General features: G+C 34.9%; 1 protein-coding gene and 1 pseudogene across 9 annotated transcripts in view; one reads left to right on the forward strand and one right to left on the reverse strand.

The window, feature by feature from the left end:
• Ankib1 (ankyrin repeat and IBR domain containing 1) overlaps positions 1–24,082 on the reverse strand; it is a 190,556-nt gene that overhangs the window by 80,509 nt on the left and 85,965 nt on the right. For all 9 annotated transcript variants that reach the window (XM_021242588.2, XM_004862370.4, XM_087204472.1 and 6 more), the window contains 2 exons: positions 12,833–13,015; positions 5,022–5,139 (listed from right to left, as the gene is read on the reverse strand). In XM_021242588.2, the coding sequence (XP_021098247.2) occupies positions 5,022–5,139; positions 12,833–13,015 (301 nt within the window). The remainder of the gene's footprint in view (positions 1–5,021; positions 5,140–12,832; positions 13,016–24,082) is intronic.
• Positions 5,324–9,770, forward strand: LOC106010850 (large ribosomal subunit protein P1 pseudogene; annotated as a pseudogene).

Genomic DNA, 24,082 nt, shown 5'->3' on the forward strand with positions numbered 1-24,082 from the left:
AAAGAGGCTTGTATGTAGAGTATTAGTGAGAGACAGTGGCAATGAAGGCTATGTGGTAGTAACAGCAATTAAAAGACAGGAAAATGTTCAAGGTTTGGGAGGTGAGACAGAGAAAAAGGAAATGTCAAAGTTGGTGTCCCAGGTTTCTGCCTTGAATACTCTTTGGTTGGCTGGTGAACCAATCTATAGACACAGGGAAAACAGAACCAGGTACTCTTGGGGGAGCATGATTTTAGTTCTTCTAGATACAAGATTAAGCTGGTTTTGCCATATACTGGAGGTGCTTTCAAAAAGACCTCCCAATACACAAGAGACGGAGCTACAAAAAAAAAAAATTATAGTCCAGAGGGAGAAATCTATTTTTATGAAAACCTTGGGAGAAGGTAACATTTGCTAGGAAGAGAGTAGAATAAGATATGGACCACCATGTTTAATTGTCCACAGAGGATGATGAGCTTTCAAAGTTAAAAACAATGTTCAATATAAACTTATTCTAAGCATAAGCAAATTAGCTTTTGTTTCATGTTTCATAACTTTTATTTTTTCACTAGGTAGCATTCAATTACATAAATTACTTTTATTACTGGGGAAAATTCAAGAGAACAAACTCTATTTCTAACATAGTCCTTAAAATTCAATTACCATTTAGTAAAAATTGCCAAATAGTTCTGCCTTCTGCTTAATCTAGACCACTTTGAGTACAATGGAACTACATTTGCCAATGATCACACTCAAAGCTACTTTCCAGTGTAAAGATGAATGTTACCAAGGATATAATCTACAAACTTTCCAGGCAGTTCAATTTAATAGCTCTGAAACACAGCTTGTGATAGCTTTAAGAGAAATTATAGTAAATAGTAGCTCTGTGCTTTACTCATTAACATCACTGGTTATTTTTGGTTATCAAATATCACTGATATTAACTAAACAATATAGAAGAATGTTCATTTGAAAATTGGCATTAGCTTATATTTTGTCTTCAATTAGGGAAATATAGAACATGTTTTAGTAACTTATCAAAAAAATTATCATAGAATAAACAAATGACAAGTAGAACAATTCAGTTAACTTCACCTTATTAGAAATTGTTCTTATTACACAAAAAAATTTATGGAAATATTAATGAGGTAAAAATGAGTTAATTAGGGCCAGGGATGTAGCTCAGTGGTGCTGCACCTGCCTGGCAAATATAAAGTTCTGAGTTTTGATTCCTGGTACTGGAAAAAAAAAAAGGAGTTAATTATTTAATAATACTTGATGGTACAATGTGTAAAAAAATGGGAAAGCTTTCCTCTTAATTACAGTGAAATGCATATAAATTAGTCTTGGATTCCACATTATACTGTGGAATTTACGAGTTACAATGCATTATATTGTCTAGCTGAATACAGATACTTGTGGCAGAGAAGGCTAACTGTTCACAATAATGTTGTAGGGTAGAAATGTTGCTTGTAGCTAGATATGGCTATTTGAGCAGCAGAATATGTGCACAAGAAATCTATGCCATTTCTAAGACTGGCTTAAAAAACTTTCCAAATTTATTCTTCCATGTTTTGCCTTTCTGACTGGTTGGGTAAAATAGAGATAATCCCCAGGAAAAACATGGAAGCTACTTTGTTAAAGATGGAACATCTCTCTGTCAGGGTCTTTGAATGACTGTGGGGAGAAAATCCCTCATTCCACCTACTCAAAATGGAAATGTCTTGGACTGTTACACAGATTAAGAAATGTCTGAGCCCACACTTTTTTTGGGGGGGGTACCTGGGATCAAACTTGGGACCTTGCACTTGGGAGGCAGGCGGTGGCACCACTGAGCGAAATCCCTGGTTGAGCCCACACTTTTGTCTCAGCAGTCAGCTGATGCTAACCAGTATAGTAGTTTCCTCTTGTCCACAGGGATGCATGTTAACCATTTCAAGACTTCCACTGGATGTCTGAAACTATGGATAGTACTAAACCACATATATGCTATGTTTTTTTCCAATGCATATATACCTATGATAAAATTTATAGGGCCAGGGATTTAGCTCAGTGGTTTCGCCACCTGCTGCACAAGTGCAAGGACCCAAGTTCAATCCCCGGTACTGAAAAAAAAAAAAGAATCTGTAAATTAGGATCAGCTAACAGTATAAGAGAACAATTAAAACATACTGTTATAAAATTGCCAGCATCACTACTCTTGTGTTTTTGGGGCCATTATCAAATAAAACAATGTTTACATAGATACAGCATAGCAGTATTAGGACAATCAATCTGATAATGGAGATGGCTACTAAGTGACTAACAGGTGGGTAGCATATATGCTGTGCTACACTGGACAAATGCATATACTGGACAGGATGATGTAAGATTTCATGTGGCTACTGAAAATGGTGTGTAATATAAAACTTATGAATTATTTCTGGCTTTCCATTTAATATTTTTTGGCCATAGTTGACCATGAACAAATGAGAACATGGAAAGTGAAACTGCAGATAAAGGAAGACTAGTGTACAAGTGTGATGCTGCATATCCTTGCTGATGAGTAACTTCCATTTTTTGGTCAGCTCTACATCACATTTACATACACAGTCTGTACTGATAGGTAAAGGACACTGTACAACTTCTCATGTATGAATTTTACCTTAAACACAATTCAGGGTATTCTGTGATTTAGTAAAATTTTTTTATTATTGTTAAGCATTATTATTAGCTACAAAGGAAACACTGTGTCTTCAAATTATATGATTTTGAAAGCTATTCTGAATTTTTAAATTACATTTCTTTTACAAAGGATTTACTTCAAAGTTTATAAAGAGGACAATAAAGAAATACAATTTTACAACAATAAATGTAGGTTTAAAAAAACATATAAAACTATTTCAGGTATATGATTTATTCACTACATAACTGTTTTCTAAGAGATAGGTATTGTGAAGAAAAGTTAAAAGCAGACTTCAAGGACCTCCCAGGTTAATGAAGTGGAAAAGCAAAAGATTTCAGTAAAATATTCCAAGTGTAACACACACACGAATGGAATATCATGGGAATAGACAGAAAGGATATTTGGGAAGATACACTCAGCAAAGGTTTCCTACAAGAAATGATTGTTAAGGCTACGTTGGAGGGGAAAAGGTAAAGAACAGATGAGACTAACAGCCCAGGAAAAAGGAGCCTGTGCCATAAAGTCTACCAAAAGTTTAAGTCTGTGGACAGCCAGTGAAAGATTTTTAGCAGGGAGTGACAATGCTCAGATTGGCATTTTAAAAGAACACTAATGGTAAAAAAAACCTCTGGGTAAAAGAATAGCAAAACTGGAGACTGAAAAATAATGAAAGCCTGAAATGAAATTCAGTGGGAACAGAAACGGAAGGTGGGTGGAGGCTGAGTGATACTTAGGAAGAGAAATGATGGGATGGATGTCGAATATAATAGAGATGCGGGAATAAAGTAAGACTTTCAAGTGTCTGCCTCAAGCAACTAGGTGAATGTTGGAGTGCAATCATTGAAGCAGTGGGGGAAATGAGGAATTCAGCTGTGGATATTTTTAGGTTGAGGAGAAAATGGTAAATAGGCATTTGGGAATACAGTATAGAATATTTGATTAAAGTCAGATTAGAGATATTGTCTCTATTGTTTAGGTGGCCTTTGCAATTACTGGTTTCCATACCTAAATGTACCTAGCAATGTTTATCAGAGAGTAGCTCACTTAATAGGCTTGTTTATAGGGGAGGTTTATGCCTATCCCCACACCTAGTGGCTGAAGACTCCCGGGTTAGTCTTAGAGATCCTCGTTCACTTTCCTAGCCGATTCTTTTTATATTAAAATTTAAGAGCCACTGATTTATACACTAGGAAAAGAATGGCAATTAGAGAACCATGAGAACATTGATTTTGATGGTAGTGATCCTGTTATTTTTATGACAAATTACAGACAGTGGTGATCAATGGATGATGAAATATGACGCTGTAAATTTTCTTGCCATCAGAAGATTACATAAACACTTGGAAGGGGGCAGTCTATTTTAGTATATAAGACAAAGATTTCTACTTAAAATAGACAGCTTTGCCTTAAAATAACTGGACTACCTAATGACTGTGTTTTTATTTTTAATATATTTTGTTTTTACTTTTTAAAATCTAGCATTTACCTCTTTGTCTTTGTAAAAATATTTTAAAACTAGAAAATACTATTCTTTAAAACCAGCATCTCCCAAATGTACAATATTGAGTGTGCAATGAGAGGGTCCTACCCAGCATGTGACAACTCCCAGAAAAGGCTGCCTTAATCATAAAGAATTTATACCCAGATGAGTACTTAGGAAAATTTCCCTAAGGTGATTATGTCTTAAAAAAAAAGAAAAAAACCACTTAAAAAGGATAGAATATTCTTTTGTCTTTAACTTCATTTTTTATACTTCAGAGAAATAGATTTCACATAAAATTAATATGATTGACAAAACTAATGACACAATTCTTAGTATTTAAATGAACTACTACAATTTTTATAAGTGAACAAATTCAGCAAAAATTATTGTTAAAACCAGGACTAGAACTATGGATTCAATACTCAATCTTACTCAAATCAGACACGTTTCTAAAATGAGGCTCCAAGTTGATTTAGTAGCTTGATTTTTCTTTTTGGTACCAGGGATCGAACTCGGGTCCTTGTGCTTTTGATGCAGGTGGCAGAACCACTGAGCTAAATCCCCAGCCCATTAGTAGTTTGATTTTAAAAAAGAAATTCCCACTTTCCCCTCTATGACTTGTAGCCATTTTATTTGTCAAAATGATTTTCTTTCAAAATGCCAATCTAAGTGCATTACTCCCCTGTTGAAAACCATTCACTGGCTCACCATAGACTTAATGAATGTTATAAGGATGACTGATGACTGCTGCACTAACTACTGCACAAAAAAACTTGAGGCTTAATAAAAAACCATCTCGGCTTATATCAAATTAGAAAAATAGTCATCTTTTAACTCTGAAAAGGTTCAAAAGGCCCCCAGTTATCAAAATCTATAAAACATTTCTTTCATTACCATGAGCTCGAAGTAAAGCTTCAGCAGTAAACAGAGGAGCCTGAAGCATGTCTGCTGTTTCCACAATAAGCATATCTTTCAATCGACGCAGATCTTGAGGCCTTAATCCTTCATAGGGCTTTGAAAAGAGAAAAAATGAAGTTAAATTGGTTATCATACTCTTAGGAAGTGGTTGAAAAGGCTTCCTTAGGCTCTTCTACTGTGAACTTCAAACTAATACTCTTTCACAAATCTCTTTCCAGAAGGAAAGCAGAAGCTGAAGCTCCTGCACTTTGTTCTGAAAATAAAACCATAATACTATAATGGCAAGGCCATCATACCTTACAGTATTTTTTTTTTACAGTTTTGAAAACTGAGAGGATAAAAAAGCACTAGAAATAAAAATAAATTTATAATCATACCACTGAACAATAATTATTACTAATGTTCTTATAAATTTTTATCCAGATTTTGTTTTTTTAAAAATCAACTGTGTGTGAATATATGTGTCTTCATCTAGGCACAATTTTAGCCACTGAACTACCAAATAGTAACAAGCTTGCTGTAGTAAACATAGAACTAAAAATCACAACGCAGCATAAAAATCAGTTGAAATTCCAAAATACTTATTAGTTGATTTATAGCTATTTTAGAATTAGATTTTTTTAGTATTATGGCGACCATTTCACCAATTCTTACTTCACCCCATATGACTAGGACTATTCACCAAATTCTCTGACTTGATAGGATTAACTTGTTGACCCTTAGACATCTTCTTTTTTTGGAACTAGGGATCAAACTCAGAACCTTACACTTTCAAGGCAGGCATGGTGCCACTGAGCTAAATCCCTGGCCCCATTTTCTTGTAGAAACACATAAAAAAGAATGAGTATGTTCATACCAGAAAATACTGACAGACTTGACCACATAACATTCTGCCACGAATTAAAAGAAAAAGGTACATAATTTTTTTAACAATATAGAAAATTGTAATATCCAGTAAGTTAAAAAAATAAAGCTACAAAACATAAACATCCCTAAAGATATAAACTATTTAGCAAATTGGCCAAGTTTAGAAAAAAAGGCAAGTATTGCCTTTAATGTCAGTAACGTTGCAATGAGCTGGTCCTCAGACACTTATAGGTAAAAATAAAAACCAGTCTATCGCTTAGCAACCTTGCAAAACATATTATAAGCCTTTAAAATTCATCTTTTAACTTATTAATTTTAATGTAGGAATCTACTCCATGATATAATCACAAATGTGACTAAAATGGTTAGTTGTGGTGCTAAGTGTAAAAGTGGAAAATGCAAATAACTCAAATATACAGTCAGGCAGTTAGAATAGTCAGCAGTTGTGCAAAATGATTTCCAAGATGAGTATGTAAAAGTTCCTAAGTGTTAAGAGTTTTAAAAACCCTGCTGGACAAAAAATATGTAATTTCACAATGATATTAAATATGCAAAGGGCAAAATGGAAGACAATCCTGTACAAAGTTGTATAAAACCGAATATTTAAAATTTGCATTTTGTCTCTTTTTATAAATAGTATGTTTCGCAGAAAAAATTAAAAATAAAAGAAAAATCACTTAGGATGCTAAAATGTTAGGAGTAGTAGCAATATATATAATCAGTCTATATTGCTATACCTTTAAAAATTATGGTGCAGACTTATGTTAAACATATTTCATATCACATGGCATTAATAGTCTGTTTCCCGGGCTGGGGATTTAGCTCAGTGGTTTCGCCGCCCGCTGCGCAAAAGCAAGGACCCGAATTCGATCCCCGGTACCAAAAAAAAACAAACAAAAACAGTCTGTTTCCCCTATGTTTCTATTTGGCTATCCTGCCATGAATGTCTACAAATACAGGTATCCCATGAATATACCTAGGAACAAATGGAAAATTAACCTATTCTATTCTACATAGGGATGCCATTAAATAAAAAAAAACACTGCAATTTAAGCCTATTTTATCCTTAGAAAAACCCCAAACCATCATGTACAGTTTGTATTTAAAATAATTATGAAACACTTTCTGCTGCAAAACATAATAAATCCTTTAATGGCTAAATTTGTAGTACTCACTCCACTACAGAAGTTATACACTAGGTATCACACTGCTTCTAGAAAATGTATTGTGTTACTTCTGGAAAATGTATTCCAACAACAAATATGGGATTTCAAGTATTTTTCCTAGCCTCAGTAGTAAGAGTATTTCTTGATATTCCTAATGGTAGCAATTATGTATTTCTATTGTTTCCTAAATTTTCTTTTTCAGATTATTCATCATACTCATTCATGGTGGGCTAAGTAGGGAGAAAATAGTTAATTTAATTATGACTCTATAGATTAGTGCTATCTGAAGATCAGTACTACAACTAACTAATGGAGAAAAATAGGTTTCGTTGCAATTCAGGAATAATATATATTGAAAAGTTTTTTATTTTAGATATATTAAGAAGGGGTAATATAAAAGCAATCTGCACAGGTTAAGTTTTTTCAATGCACGTAGTTAATGGTTTTTTGTTTTTTTGGTACTGGAGATCGAACTCGGGTCCTTGCGCTTGCGCAGCAGGCGGCGAAACCACTGAGCTAGATCCCTGGCCCACGTAGTTAATAGTTCTTGAAAGACAAAAAGAAGTCACTGCCTTCATGATCATGTACCATATTCACTCCGAAAGTGCAACAGAACTGTAATTAGGTCATGTGAAGCATTTCAATTCAGTGCTCAGTCCCAAGTGGGCACTAGCTCTCTTCTGTAGGAAGGATTAAATTGAAGGTGCCTTTTTCTTTTCTGTTGCAAAGATATATGCTTCTATTTTCAGATGAAACACAAACCAGCAATAACCTTCAGAGGAGTCAGTACTGATATAAAGGAAAACAAAAGTAAATTAAAAAGAACAAACAAACAAAAGTACCTTTTCTTTATCAGTACATGCCACTGTACCAGAAGACCACTCAAGAAATGAGAAACAGCCTAATACACAAATTTTACTACTTTTGATTCATGTAAAAAAAAGATAGGTATTTTCAAAAACCATTTCACAAAGACTAAAGGAATTATAAAAGAAATTTTTATTTTTGTTATTTTTCAACACTAAAATAGTGCCCATCAACTATATAGGTGAAACATGTTCATTTAAAAGGGGGGGAGGAGGATGGGGGGTGGAGAGGGAGGAAAGGGAGAAGGAAAAAGAGGGTGGTCAGTAGTGAAGGCAATATCCAGCATGTGGGTTTCTTGCCAGACAAAAAAACCTTGGGCCTTCCTGACCTATAGCCTGAGGAAGGGAGGATCTTCAGAAGGGCTCTAATAGTGTATTGCCTACTTTTTATTTCATCAACTGAGATACAGACATATAATTTTACTTGTACAGAAGCCTGATCCTCACTAGGTTTTTCTGTTCTTTCTTTAGAGGTTATCAATTGAACCCTCTTTCCAGCCATCATTTTGTTTTTTACTTATTTAAAAGGAGTTATCACTCTCTGAAATTCTGTGATAACTTACTTTTCAAACTTACATGAATGCTTCTTTTTTCCTTGCTGGAATATAAATGCTTAGAGCGCAGGTGCTTATCTTTGCTCCTCACTGCTACCTATGTGCACTAAAAACAGTGTCTGGCAGAACACTCAGAGGTCTGTAGAATGATGGGGGTGAACTAATAAACTAATTATTTGGAAGAAAGGAATAAATTAAGATGTGTTAAGAAGATATAGGATATATGATACTCTTCAGATCATTAACTGAATCAAAAACTTAGCTCAGGCTATAAAGATAAAAATATCTAAATTGCTTAAATGTTCATTAATAAATGGTAAGTGGAGATTATATATTCTGACTTTGGAAAGATGTTTATCACATATTGTAAATTGAAAAAATATTTTAGTAGAACTCAGTGTATGGTATGATGATACTTTTCAATTAAAAACACAATAGATACATGAATGCCACAGTTGGGTGGTATAAGAAACTAATTGGTCCCTTTCCTCAGCTACTACACCAAGGGGCTCTGTTCTTCGGAGGGAGATAAGGCTATGTTGGGAAGAGGCCCTTGCTATATGTGGTTACTAGCACCACCCGGCTGCCCACACCTTGGCCTCCCTCTGGGAGCTCGCCTGCATCCTGAAAGACAGAGGGGATGACCTGCACAGAGGATAAGATCAATGCCCTCAATAAGGTGGCTGGTGTCAATGTTGAACCTTTTTGGTGTGGTTAATTTGCAAAGGCCCTGGCCAATGTCAACACTGGAAGGCTCATCTGCAAGGTAGGAGCTGCTGGACCTGTGCTGGCAGTGAGTGCTGCACTTGTAGAAGGCCCTGCCTTCTCCACTGCTGCTGCCCCAGCTGAGGAGAAGAAAGTGGAAGCAAAGAAAGAAAAATCTGAGGAGTCTGATGATGACATGGGCTTTGGTCTTTTTGACTAAACCTCATTTTGTTACACGTTCAATAAAAACTAACAGCTTAAAAAAAAAAAAAAAGAAACCATTTAGGGGATAGAGTCAGGAAGGAGAAAATGTTTTACATTTTTAGCAATGAATATTAATTATTAATTTCAAATACATCAAAATAGAAAAAATAAAAATAGCAAAGAAAATTACCAGTCACCAGTTATCATTTTTGTATATATTAATCTTCTTTAAGATTTTTCCCTATATAATTAGGAAGTTATACAACTTCAAAAAAACATAATACTCTATTATAGTTATACTGTTTAAATAATCTGTTCAAGTTCTATTTTTTTTATCTCCTCCACTGAGTTTTATAAATTTCTTTTTTTTTTGGTACCGGAGATCGAACTCGGGTCTTTGCGCTTGCGCAGCAGGCAGCGAAACCACTGAGCTAAATGGCCGGCCCCTGAGTTTTATAAATTTCTATTATAATTTAAATTAAGATGGCATCTTGGAGAAAAAACTAAATACACAGTCATAAATGGCTTTCAAATTAATCACATCAACATTTCTGGAATATTATTCCAGAATGTTTTGTAAGTGAGCATATTAGCAATTTATATTTGACTCAAAATCATGGATTGACAAAAGTAGACAGTACAGCCAATAGAAGATGCTTGGATTTAAAGTCAGAAAAAACAAGTTCAGTTCACTTTGATCCAGACTAGTTATTCAACTATTTTCTTGTCTATCTTTCTCCTTCAAATGGGGCAGGGGGACAAGTACTATATCATTCAAGATTCCTGAGTAGATTCAATAACCATGTGAAAGGGCCAGCAAAATGTTTAGCACATAAGCCCTCCTTTCTATGTATGCTTATGCTCGGTAAATACATCTATAAAATAACTTAACTAAAGAAAACAAAAAAGATAAAGAAATACAAATTTTAATTTAAAAAAAAGTTCAGTCCTTTTGGCCATTGTGGGGACTATAAAAACTCAAAAATTGTTGGGAATTTATGGAAAATATAAAACAATATGAATTAGATAATACACACAAAAACTAATAGTTATATAATTCCTTTCAGAATCAATACTGATCAAGAACATAATCATTTTGGTATAAAAATGTATTTTGTTACAATCTCTTCTAAGAGTATCTGTGAATGTTTACTATGTGCAAGCAGTATGTTAGTCACTGAAAATACTCTGTAATAAGGCAGATGTGGATCTAGAATTAATGGAGCTGACAATCTAATAGGAGAAGAAAGCAATAAATACCTGAACAAAATAATTCAAAATAATTACAGCATATGATAAAAATGATACAGAATTGGGCATTCAGTTCAGTGATAAAATGTGCTTAGCATGCACCAGGCTCTGGATTCAAAAAACAAAAAAAGAAGTTAAAAAAAGATGGACAGGTGAGGTAATGGCTGTTAGCTGGCTTGATTTAATCATCCCACATTGTATATGTATACCACAACATCATTTTTATGCCCTAAATATACACCATTCTGATCTGCCAATCAACAATATTAATAATTTAAAAAGAATTATGTTAGGTGTGGCAGCACACTCATGTAATCCCAGCACTTTGGGAGGTTGAGGCAGGAGGGTTGAAAGTTCAAGTCCTGTCAAGGGAACTTACAGAGGCTCTGTCTCAAAAAAGGGCTGGGGAGCAAACTCAGTGTGAAGCCCCTGGCTTCAATTTCCAGTACTGGAGAAAAAAAGGATAGAATTTAAAAAATAAAACTATATATATATATATATATATATATATATATATACACATACATACATATATATAATACATGCACACACACACACACACGCACACACACACACATATGAATGAAGGATTTTAGAAAGGATGACCCAAGATTGTCTCTCTGAGCCTAAAGAAAAATAACTGGAAGAAGATTTCAAACATAGGAACAAATGCAAAAGCCTTAGTACAATCTAGGTGTTATGATTACAGCAAGGTGTGCCAGGGAAAAAAGTTTGAAATGACGTTGGAGAGGCAGATAGTAGTCAGATCATATGAGCAAACAGTTGGATTTTATTCTAAGTACAATGAAAAGGCACTTCTATAATAGTTTGGACAGTTTAAATGTGTTCCTTGAAGGTTACAATGGGGAAGCTTGGTCCTCATTGTGGTGAGGATGGTGTGGAACCTCTAAGTGGTGGAGCCTAGTGAGAGCTCAGTAGATCAATTTGGGAAATGCCCGAAGAAGGGGACTGCGAGACATCAATTTCCCTTTGGCTTCATGTTTTAGGATCCCTTCATGTACACATCAGCCACTATTTGTCATGGAACCTTCCCTAGAGCCTGCTGTTTGGATTTTTAGCCTCTAAAACTACAAAACTTACAAAGTTAGCCTTCTTCAGGTATTTCATTATATTAACAGAAAATAGACTAATGCAATCACTAACTGATTTAAATAATATGATGTAATTTAATTTAAAAAGTATCAGTCTGACTTCAGTGTACAAAACAGATTCTAAAGGGACCTGAATGGAGGCAAGGAGGTCAATAAGGAAGCTATGACAATAGCTTAGATAAGAGTGAGCTTGGTGACAGCCTAAAGGGTAGGAGTAGGGATTGGGAAGTGTAAAATGATTTAGGTTATATTGTTGGAAGTAAAATTAACAGGTTTCCCTAACTGTTTAGATGTTATGGTTAAGAAGATGGGTCAAGAAGGGCTGTCACATTTATACTTAACTATTTAGACAGAAGTAATATTTATTGAGACAGAGAACCCAGAAGAGACTATTGTCCTTGAAGCCAAGGGAAGTATTTCATTAAGGAGGCTGTGGTCAATTGTGTCAAATGCTGCTGCGGAATTCAAGACAAGGAGAAAAAAGTACCTCCTGTATTTGGCAACATGTGACTCCATAAGAAGTGCAGTTCCACCACGGTAGAAGGGAAGAAAGTCATAATGCAGTGAAGCATGAACAAAAGCTAAGGAACTTGGTATTTGTAGACAATTCTTACATTATATTTCACTCATATGAAGATCAGAGATAAGGGGCTGCAGCAAAAGGGGGATAGAACTGGTGGAGTGGTCAATGGTTTTTGTTATTTTGCTTTATGCTTTGCTTTTAAAATGGCATTTACTAAAGCATGTTTGTTGATAGCAGCAATCTGAAAGAGAGGGAGAGACGGAACCCAAAGAATGATGCTTTGGAGCCATAGAGTGGATAGGACTTTACATCAGCATCTTTATTATTTTAAGTAAATATATTCATATATGTTAGAGAAAAGGTCCTCACTCTCCAGGTTTTCTAGGTATATTTTTATACCTATTGCTATGAAGATGATAGGATATTTAGCATATTGCAAAGAAGACCATACAGACTTAAGTTTAAAGAAGAAAAATATAAAATTTAATATAAAAATCTAAAATTATTACACGTAATTCTTTAATTAAAAAATATTTTACCTCTCGTTTGTCTAACGCAGCATATTCAGCTTCTATTTCTTCAGCCTCAGGATCCCGTGAAAATACCATCTGAGATTCCAGATTGAGAGCCAAATCTTTATGGTGTTGCTTTTCGGCACAATCACAAGGAGTATCTTTATTTTCATTCTCAGCAAACAAGTCTCCTCCATGTTTCACTAAAAGCTAAAAGAGATTTTTAAAACAATTTACAACCTCAGATTTAAATGATAAGTTATTTCATGGTACACATTAAAAAATTAAACACATAATAGAATTAGCATCAAAAAATGCAACTGTGTATTTGAAATATAATAAATAGTATTTAGGAACAGTAGCTTCTGATTTTTAAGATTTGAAATTCTTGTTTTCAGTAATTAGCTGCATTTGTTAAACAAACATAGCAATTCTCAAACTTTAAAAAGCACTTTGTCCAGCCCTAAATTTTTAATTAAAAGAAAAAAAACACTTTGGTGTCGGAAAAGATTTTATGAACAAAACCTCAGTTGCCCATGAACTAGCACAAACAATCAACAAGTTGGATGTCTTCTTATTAAAAAGCTTCTGAACAGCAAGAGAACCACCAGCAGTGTGAAGAGACAACCCACAATGTGGGAAAAAATTTTCAGCTGCTGTTCCCCAGACGAAGGTCTACTACCTAGAATCTATAAAGAATTTAAAAGAATCAGACCTCCCAAATTTAAAGACCTAATCCAAAAATGCGCATCTGAAATGAACAGACATTTCTCAGACAAAGAAGTAGAAATACCAAATAAACATGAAAAAATGTTCAACATCACTGGTCACTTGGGAGATGCAAATGAAAACAACACTGAGATTCCACCTCACTCCAGAAAGAATGGCTGCTATCATGAAATCAACCAATAACAAATGCTGGCAGGGCTGTGGGGAAAGAGGAACCCTGCTCCACTGTTGGTGGGAGTGTAGACTGGTGCAACCACTGTGGAAATCAGTATGGAGATACCTCAAAGAACTAGGACTGGAAGTCCCATTTGACCCGGCTATTCCCCTGCTGGGTATCTTCCCCAAAGAATCAAAAGAATCATACCACAGTGATATATGTGTACCCATGTTTATAGCAGCACAGTTTGCTAAAGCTTGGAAGTTTTGCTAAAGCAGCACAATTTGTAATAGCTAAAACTTGGAAGCAGCCCAAATGCCCATCAACTGGAGACTGGATAAAGAAAATGTGGTTTTTTTATAAAATGGAGTACTACTCGGCCATAAAAAATGAGAAATTAGAGACATTTATAGCTAAATGGATGCACATTGAAGCAATACTCTTAAGTGAAATAAAAAGGACACACGTGTAAATACTGAATAGTTTCTCTAGTGTGAGAAATTGAAAGTGTAAATAAGGACTAAAAGGTATAATAGAAACTGTGAAATAGGAAGAAAAGGGGCAAAAGGGAAGGGGAAGTGGGAGGGGCAGGGGAAAGGAAAGAAGGGAATGGAATATCAGAAAATGAAAAAATGGAAATAAAGTCTTTGTAAACAGGGAGGAATGGAGGGGGTGAAGGGAGCGCAGGGGAAGGGGGAAAAATAAGAACCAAGAGAGATTATGTAAAGGTGCAAATTTCCAATGATGAATGTCATTATATTGTATACCTAAAATGTACCAATAAAATAAAATTTAAAATGTAAAAAAAAGAGGGGGTTGGGTTGTAGCTCAATGTGAAGGGCCTGTGTTCAATCCCTGGTACCCTACAAACAAACAAAAATAAAACAAAGTAAAATGAAATCACACTGAATGAATGAAAAAAAGTAAAATGAAATCACAGAAAGTGATTTGTTAACTATTGAGGTTGCTATCAGCCCTGAAGAAGTTAAATATGCCATTTCTAACGGCTCTACAAGTTCAAGACTTCCCACTATGTCTGCAGGCAGTTTAGGAAGGACATGAAAGTAAGTCTAGGATACCTCTGAAGGAAAGCCTATTAGTCATAGGCATTCTTTTACAGGACTGTCATAGTCATAATAATACAGTAATAGCCACCACTGTTTTCTAAGTGCCGAGCACTATGTTAAGCACTTTAAATATACTTTCTAATTTAATATTAGCAACCCACATGACAGGGGTATTACTATCTCAAGAAAGTTAAGGAACTCGACCAAAGTTACCCAGCTAGTAAGCAGAACTAAGTTTAACTAAGTTTAACTAAGCAGATATAAGTTTAAGCAGATATAAGTTTAACCATGCCTGGATATTGTGTTGACTTATAGTATAAGCTCATCACACAAACTGAAGAAATCAAATGCATCCTAGGTCGATCCTGAAGCTTTGCCCAGGCTCTCTTTTATGATCTAAATGTGAATACATTTTAGAGGCTTTCATTTTGTATAAAGTTAATCAAAAAAATTTTTTTTTCATTTTCTGCCATATAATCTTAGTCATCCCAGAGATCTGAGAAAATCAATGTCAGGTCTGGAAGCCACTGGCTAACTTAACAAGTCCACTGATTTTTTTTTTTTTTTCAGTACTGGGGATCAAACTCAGGATCTTGCACTTGTCAGGCAGGCGCAGGCACCACTGAGCTTAAATCCCCGGCCCCACAAGTCCATTGATTTGGCTTCAGCTTCTTGCTCTAGGTCTGGGGTATAATGGTTTAATTTTTTTAAAGTTGTAAAAATAAGCAACTAGGTAAATTAGGAATATGAAATATAGATTTGTGGCCATAAAGATTAATTAAAATACTCTGGCTCTTTAAAAAAATGTTTGCCAAAGATAGCTGTAGTTCACTGTTCCAGCCACATCAAGAGTTTGAGGAGAAGGTCATATAAGCTGCTGTTTCCCCTTGGAACTCTTTTAGTCAAAGTGTGGTCTGGGGACCAGGAGTAGCACACAGATGTTTGCTAGAACTGCAGAATCTCAGACTCACCACCCAATCCCCTCCTACCCCAAGTCTCTGAATCAGAATTTGACTCTGATTTTTTAGGAGATCCTTAAGCAGAAGCAGTGATCCTACAGGGCAACCAGTGTGGCTGTGGAAATTGATATATTTACATTACCTAATCTATTATTCAATACCAAGGACTTGTAGTTAAATTTACAGACTTCTATCTATAAGCAATTATCTATTATTATTTTTAGACTCTATGCTTCACAGTTTATCCAACACCTAAATACAAAGTAAAACCTTTTTTTCTGATTGTTGCAGAGCTAAAATACCCGATTTTTTTCTCCAGTTTGCTTTTCATAGTTGGAAAATTATTTCTAAAACACACACTGGAATAGCTTTCAAAGTCATGATTTGATTTACTTTTAAAACACATTACCATAAAATACCTAAACATTATGAAACAAGACAAATCACCTGAACAACTCAGTCTTCCCTAACAAAAGCAAAGAACAACATTTAGGAAGTTGTGTGCTACCAGAATCTCAATAAGCAGAACCACTTTAAAAAGATATGCTAGAGTATAGACTGCATTCACTGGGGAGTTAAAAAGGACGTTCATGTGGAAAGGGATGAAAAATCATTGTTGAGAGTTATTGCTGACCACTGTTAGAGTGAGATTGACAGGTAATCTTTTTTTGCAAGGAGCTCCTAAATAAGTGTGCCTGGAGTGGGTGAGGGAAACACAAAGATCTGTCTCTCATTGTTACAACTGGAATCTGAATATAACCTCATAATCACTGATGGAATGAAGGGTGCGTTTGTCTTAAAAATCCGCTTGTATGCTATCTTTGGTATAAAATCTACCTTAACAGCCATGCTGACATTAAATGGTAATGTACTAAAAAGTACTTCAGTTTGCTGTCAGAAGTTCAAGAACACCAGTACGTGAAAAATGTGAATAAGCATCATTTTCCTTACTCTCAAATAAGCTAAGGAAGACCTGAATAGGAATGAATATTTTATGCCAATGTGGTTTTTAGCCTACCTCAAACACCTGGTGGTACCTAAAATGTTCTACTTAAAAACAACCATAAAATTATCACTATCTCAACACATCTATTCTTTTGTTCTGTCTTTCTTTCCATTTACAATTCCAGAGGAAGAGGGACTAACCCACCGTATTCAAGACAAATCCTGTCTCACCCTTTGGACCCATAATCTAAATGGCTGGAGACTCTGGGCAAATCATTTAACTGCCTAAAGTCTCAGTTTACACAGCTCTATCTATAAAATGAAGATTACATAATTTTGAGAAAAGGTACAGAACAAGATGATTCCTAAAGTCTGTTCTAAGATTAGTATTTCATCATCTGTGTGTTCTGTATGACCTTGAGCACTCCATTACTCCCTCTATTTCCTCTATCTTCACTCTGACTTCCTACTAGTTTTTGGCATAAAGGCCCTTTAAGTTAATCCTGCAATCATTCTAGTTATTTTCCTAATATGGTCACAGGCTGGAAAAGGACTTTTTCGTCTGCATATAGGAGAAGAGGTGCCATAAGATTATGATGCAGCTGAAAAATCCCACTGCCCAGTGTCATCAAAGCTGTCCTAAAGTCACAGAGAAACACATTGCTTACCTGTCTGGTGATGCAGTTGTAAAGAAAAATCTCCCATATAAAAGCACAGCATGTGCAGTTATGGATGCCTGGTGTGTAGTAGGTTACACCATTGGGTTCTGTGGGATCACAGTATGATGCTGACACAAGGGAAAACCACCTAACAAAGCACTTCTCAGAAAGGATTCTTTCATTAAGTAACACATGGCTACACTTTTTCTTTCTCAAGCATCTTCAAACTGGTGACTGACACCCACTGTCACTCCACTTCCTCAGCAAATGACTTAGATACTCCCAGCAGTCTGACGTGTACCCTACTTTATGGACACAGTATTGCCAAAAATCATTGATCCCTCTGAACTCTCAAATCATCAAACTTTCTCAGTCTTCTAATTCCTTTCCTTTCCTGCAACATGTCATGTGACTGAATATCCTCTCTCTGTGAAACTTCTCTCTTGCCATCCTTGGCATTGTATCACTGAGGCCCTCTTCTGTACTTTTTCTATTTCCTCCATAGGCTTCACTTCTTGTTCTCAGTCTCTTCAAACATAGGCATTCTTCATGCTGTGACTTTAATTGTTAATCTATAATCTAAAGTCTTTTCCATGCATCTCTCATCTATACATTGTCTTGCTTTAGGTTGTCAATGCTATCGAGGACACTCAATTCCAAATTTATCTTTATTTCCAAATATTTAGTCCTCATTTTCAAGAGCCTTTTCTACCATTTCATGTGGAAAATCTTAAACTAGAATCTCTATCCTTCTACATAAAAACTCAATCCTATCTCTTCTCTTTCAACCAATTCCTCCACCTCATTTACTTTTCAATGTCTGATAATCACTGGTCCAACAAAAGGTTTACAAACTATATAAGAATCACTTGGGTAACTCAGTAGTAATAGGTAGATCAAGGGTGGGGACTTTAAAAGGAATGTGCAATTTTTCAGTATTCCAATGAAAGTAGAATATGCTCTAAGGAAAAAAAAAAAGAAAATGCTCTAAGCTAGGGCATCTCACTCTTTAATGTGAATATGATTGAGACTGGAATTTTTTGTTAACCTAAAGATTCTGATTCAGTTGGTCTGAGATAGGTCCTGAGTTTCTGTACTTCCAATAAGTTTCCAGGTGATTAATACCAGTACCAGTCTGAGTATCATTCTTGTATTATTTAGTTTTAAAATTCCAGGTGTTGAAAAAACAATATAATAAGGTAAATGCCAGTCTGATCTGTGAATGATTTTTTATGGCTTTTCAAAGAAAAGTAGAATGTTCTAATAGTTGTCAAAGTGTCAACAAGGCTCTCAGCTGTAAAGGGAAAAGTGTGACTTAACACCTTTGGTTTTCTAATAACTTCTATTCCATGTGACCTTAAGTAGCTACACTTATAGCTCTAAATAAGGGAGGAGTGCAAAGGAAATTAACACTCATTTCTAAAAAACAAATTCTTTTCACAAAGAGTGAAGCGTCACTCCCAACCCAAATCTTCTGTCACATCCACCATTTACTGAATTGCATTATAGGTTAAGCATAGATAGAAATGAAATGCAGCCTAATGACTAGGTTTGTTCTTGGGAACTTAACAGAGGAGAACTATCCCCGAACTTTTTACTGGGTCATGCTAATATACCTAACCCATCATCTCTCTGCAAAGTTCATTTCTACAAAGAATGATAAAAACATGCATTAAATGTTTAAATAAAATTACAGTAATTGACACACTGCCATTAATTCCCCTCAAAATCTTCCCCTCACTGAAACACACTTATCCTATCATTCTTGCCACTTTCTGAAGCAGTTCTGGAAGTCCTCTTTCATGAGTGTCTTTACTGAATGTGATAAAAAATACAGTGAATGCTATTACCGAGTGCCATCCAATGGAAAGCAAGCTCATAAAAACATTATGGTGTGTCTTCATCTACCTTTTTCATGGGATTGGTCACCATGAGAATTTTGGCTCTTCCCAAAAGTCAAAATGACCATGAAAGATAAACAATTTCAATTGATTCATGACAGCAGCCCATCACAAACAAATTCATTAACAAAAGGGGATTTCCAGAAGTGCTACAGCAAGTGCCAGGGACAATGGGACAAGCGTGTTTCAAGCAAGGGATTTTTGAGGGAGATTAATATAAAGGTCTTTTACTGTAATAATTTCTTTCAAAAAACAATATATTTTTATTGTTTGTATTCGTACATGTTTACATTAATCACAGGGAGTAGGTACATGTACTTAATTAACACATCCGAATTCATTTTATTCCCTTTCCCTTCCCCCGCTTTGTCTCTAGATCCCCTTCCCCTCTTTTTTTTATTTCATGTTTGTGACATTTAATGATTACATTCATTTTGGGTAACTGGTATATGTATACCACATATCTTAATTCTTTTTGCATACTCTCCCCCTTTGGTCCCCCTCCCTCCATCTCTTGGTCCCCTCTCATCTGAAAAAGATATCCTTGTTTCCTTTTATCTGTCTTTTATTTTGTTTTACTTTATTTATGCTTTGGATTTCTCATATGACAGAAAGCATATTATATTTAAACTTATATGTTTTATTTATTTCACTTATATTTTTAAGTTGCATCTATTTTTATTACAAGTGACTCAAGTCGTTTGACAAGTGTTCCATTATGTGTAGATATCATATTATCTTTATCCATTAATCTGTTGATGGACACATGGGCTGCTTTCAAGATTTAGCTATTATGAATTGTGCTGCTACAACTCTATAATATGATAACTTTAACTCTTGGGAATATGCCTAAAAAAATATTTTCATAAAAAGGAATTACAGTACTAGTTTTAGAGGAATCACCACACCAATTTCTATAATGGTTATACTAGTCTAAATTCCCACCAGCAATATATGAGGAGGGTTCCTTTTTCCACACAGCCTTTCCAGCATTTATTATTTTAATTCTTGATTTTTATTTTGGGGGTCTAATTTTTTTGGGTTCTCTATATATTCTAGATATTTACCCTCTGCCTGAGATGTAGCTAGCAAAAATGTTTTCCTATTCTGCAGGCTGTCTCTTTACCCTGTAGAGTCCTTTGCTGTGCAGAAGCTTTTTAATTTGATATAATCCCATTTTCTGATTCTTAGTGTTGTTTCTTGTGCCACCGAGTTCTTTTCAGAAAGTCCTTGCTTGCACTATGCCTTCAAAGAGTTTTACCTGTTTTATCTCTCACCAGATAAAGTGTTTCCATTTTAACATCTAATCCATTTGGATTTTAGTTTACTATATGGCGACTCAGTCTTCTACAAGTGGGTACCCAATTTTCCCTGCACCATTTATTAAAGAGGCCATCACTCCCATAGCGTATATTTTTGGCCCCTTTGTCAAAGATTAAATAGCTGAATGCACCTGGCATTGTTTTTGCTTCCTCAATTTTGTTCCACTAATCTACACTTTTGTTTTTGTGACAATTCCATGCTGTTTTTAATTACTGTAGCTTTGTGAGTAGAATTTGAAGTCTAGAATTGTGATGAATCCTATTTTGTTATTATTGCCCAGGGTTGTTTTTGCTATTTTGGGTCTCTTTTTGTTCCATGTGAGTTTTAGGATTGTTTTCTCTAGTTCTTTGAGGAATGTTATTGGTGTTTTGATGGGGATTGCATTAAATCTGTATATCAGATAGGTTCTGCCTATTCAAGAACAGGATATTTTTCCATTTTCTAGTACCCATTTCAACTCCTTTTTCAGAGTTCTATAGTTTTCACTGTAGAGGTTTTTCACTTCATAGGTTAACTCCTAACTATTTAATATTTTTTTATGCTATTGAGAATGGTATCGTTATCCCAGTTTCTCTGTTGAGTTCATTATTGGTATACAGGAACACTATTCATTTTTTGTGTGTTGATTTTTGTATTTTGCTACATTGCTGAATTTGGTTATTAATTCTAAAAGTCTTTTGGTGGAATTTTTTTGGTCTATGTAGAGGATAATGTCATCTAGAAACAATAACAATTTGATTTCTTCCTTTACTATATTTATCCCCTTATCGCTTTCTCTTGATTGCTCTAGCCAATGTTTCAAGTAGAATATTGAACAGGAGTGGTGACAGTGGGCATCCTTATCTTGTTCTTGATTTTAGAGGGAGCTCTGTCAGCTTTTCCCTATTTAATATGACAGCAGTTGGTTTGGCATAAATGGGTTTTATATGTTATGATCTGTCTATAACAATTATCTTCAGGGTTTTTTAAAATCATGAATGGGTATTGGATTTTTAAAAAATAAAAATCTTTTTATTTTTTAAATCTTTTTTCTGCTTCTACTGATATGACCATGTGGTTTTTATCCTTGGTTCTGTTTGTGTGGTGTATTACATTTACTTATTTGTATATGTTGAGCCATCCTTGCATCCTTGAGATGAAAACTACTTGGTCACGATGTATGATCCTTTTGATGATTTGTTGCATTCTATTTACAAATATCTTACTGGGGATTTTTGCATCTTTGTTCACTAAGGAAATTGGTCAGCAGATTTCTTTTTTATTTAGGTCTATGTCTAGTTTGGGGATTAGAGTAATGGTTGTTTCCAGGGATGAGTTTGAAAGCACATATTTCTTTGCAATTTCACTGAGGAGTTTGAGAAATACTGGTATTATAATCTTGAAGTTCTTATAGAATTCAGCAGGGAATCCATCAAGTCCTGGGTGTTTCTTTGTTGACAGTTTAAAAAAAATTACTACCTCAATTTCATGGTTATTAAGATTTTTCAATTTTTCTACTATTGTTTCAGTTTTAATAATTCATAAGCATCTAGGAAACTGTCCACTTCTTGAAGGTTTTCCAATTTGTTGAAGTACAATTTTTCATAGTAGTTACTAATGAACTTATGGATTTGGGTGGTATGTTGTGATTTCACCTTTTGCACTCCTAATTACCTTGATAAGACTCTTGTGTCTCTTTTGGCAAGTTTGGCTAAGGTTTATATATTGTATTTATTATTTCAAAGAACCAGCTTTTTGACTGTTGATTCTTTTGTATTGCAAACTTGTGCTCTGATCTTTACGATTTCACTTCACAAACTAGGGTTTGCTTTGGATTGTTGCTCTTCAAGGATCTTGAGGTTTATCATAAAGTTATTTATTTGAATTTGCTCAGTTTTTCTAATGTGAGCACTGACTATAATATATTCCCCTCTCAGGACAGTTTTCTTTGTGTTCCATAGGTTCTGATGTACTCTACTGGCATTTTTTATTACAAAAATCATTTAATTTCTTCCTTGATTTCTTCTGTGACCTATTGAGTATCAGGAGTGTGTTATTAAGTTTCCAGGTGTTTATAAATTTTCTCTGGCTTCTTTTTGTGATGGATTTCTAGTTTCAGTGCACAATGATCTGACAGTATACATGGAGTTGATTTTGATTGTTTGTGTTTCTTTAAGTAGGCTCTAGGGGTTAGCATGTGATCCATTTTGGAGAAAGTTTCTTGTGCTGTTGAGAGGAATGTGTATTTTGTAAACATCTATTAAGGCAATTTTTGAGGGTATGATTCAGGTCTAATATTTCTTTGTTGACTGTCTTTTAGTTTATCTGTCTCTTTATAAGAATGGCATATTGAGGTCATCCCATATGATTTTTGGGGGTTTATTTGATCTTTTGATCTTTTGATCCAACATTATTTGTTTTATGAAGTTATATGTTCCAATATTCAGTGCATATATAATCACAATTGTTATCTTTTCCTGTTGGATTGTTTGCTTAACTAATATGTAGTGACCTTCTTTGGCTTGCTTTCGGGGCTCTGATGCATGAAATATTGTTTCCTATCCTTTGATTTTAGTCTATGAATTTCTTTTTGGATTAGGTGAGTTTCTTGAATGCAACAGACTGTTGGATACTGTTTTGTTTTGTTTTTCGGTACCGGGGATTGAACTCAGGACCTTGCGAGGCAGGCATGGTGCTACTACTGAGCTAAATCCCCAGCCCCTGGATATTGTTTTTGATTCATTCTACCAATATATGTCTTTTTTTTTTTTTTGGTACCAGGGATGGAACTTGGGTCCTTGCGCTTGCAAGGCAGGTGGCATAGCCATTGAGCTAAATCCCCAGCCCCCAATAAGTCTTTTAACTGGAGAGTTGACTTTATTTATTTACACTGAGTTACTACTGAAAGGTCTTGATTTATTCTTGTCATTGTGTTATTTTTTTGTTAATAAATCTTTTACTTTTTCATTTTTGTTTAAATATTTACTTTCCTTGATGTAATCATTCTATCTGATTTTTTGGCTTTGTTGTCTCTGTCTAGGATATTACTGAATAATTTTTTTGGGGGGGGTGCTGGTTTGGTGTTCATGTATCTTTTAAGGTGTTCTTTGTCATGGAAAGTCCTTATTTCTCCAGGATACAATAGTCTGGGTTGGAAGATATTTGCTTTTACGGCTTGAAACACTTTCATTCTAAATTCTCTTGGTCTTTAAAGTTTGTGCTGAGATGTCTGCTGTGACATGGTGGCTTTATCATGATATGTGAGGTTTTGCTTTTCTCTGAAAGCTTTTAATATTCTTTTTTTTGACAGCTGGGCTTTTTAACTAATGTATTGTGGGGAGTTTTATTTTTCATCAGAGCTGACGTTATGTACACATACACATTTTTTTTTCTTGGTACTGGGGGTTGCTATCAAATAGAGTTTGACGAAGCTGTCATTTATATGTACATCTCTTTAGTTAAAAACTGTTTTCCAGTGATTTGGTCATGGCTTTATTTGTTTAGGGATATTGTTCAACTCTAAAAGTTTTTCAATTTAATTAGGTTGGATCCTGTTAC

The sequence above is a fragment of the Heterocephalus glaber genome, unplaced genomic scaffold (genome assembly GCF_053883595.1).
Source record: "Heterocephalus glaber isolate CG9 unplaced genomic scaffold, H.glaber_assembly_v1.0 deba00000546, whole genome shotgun sequence".
Lineage (NCBI taxonomy): Eukaryota > Metazoa > Chordata > Mammalia > Rodentia > Bathyergidae > Heterocephalus > Heterocephalus glaber.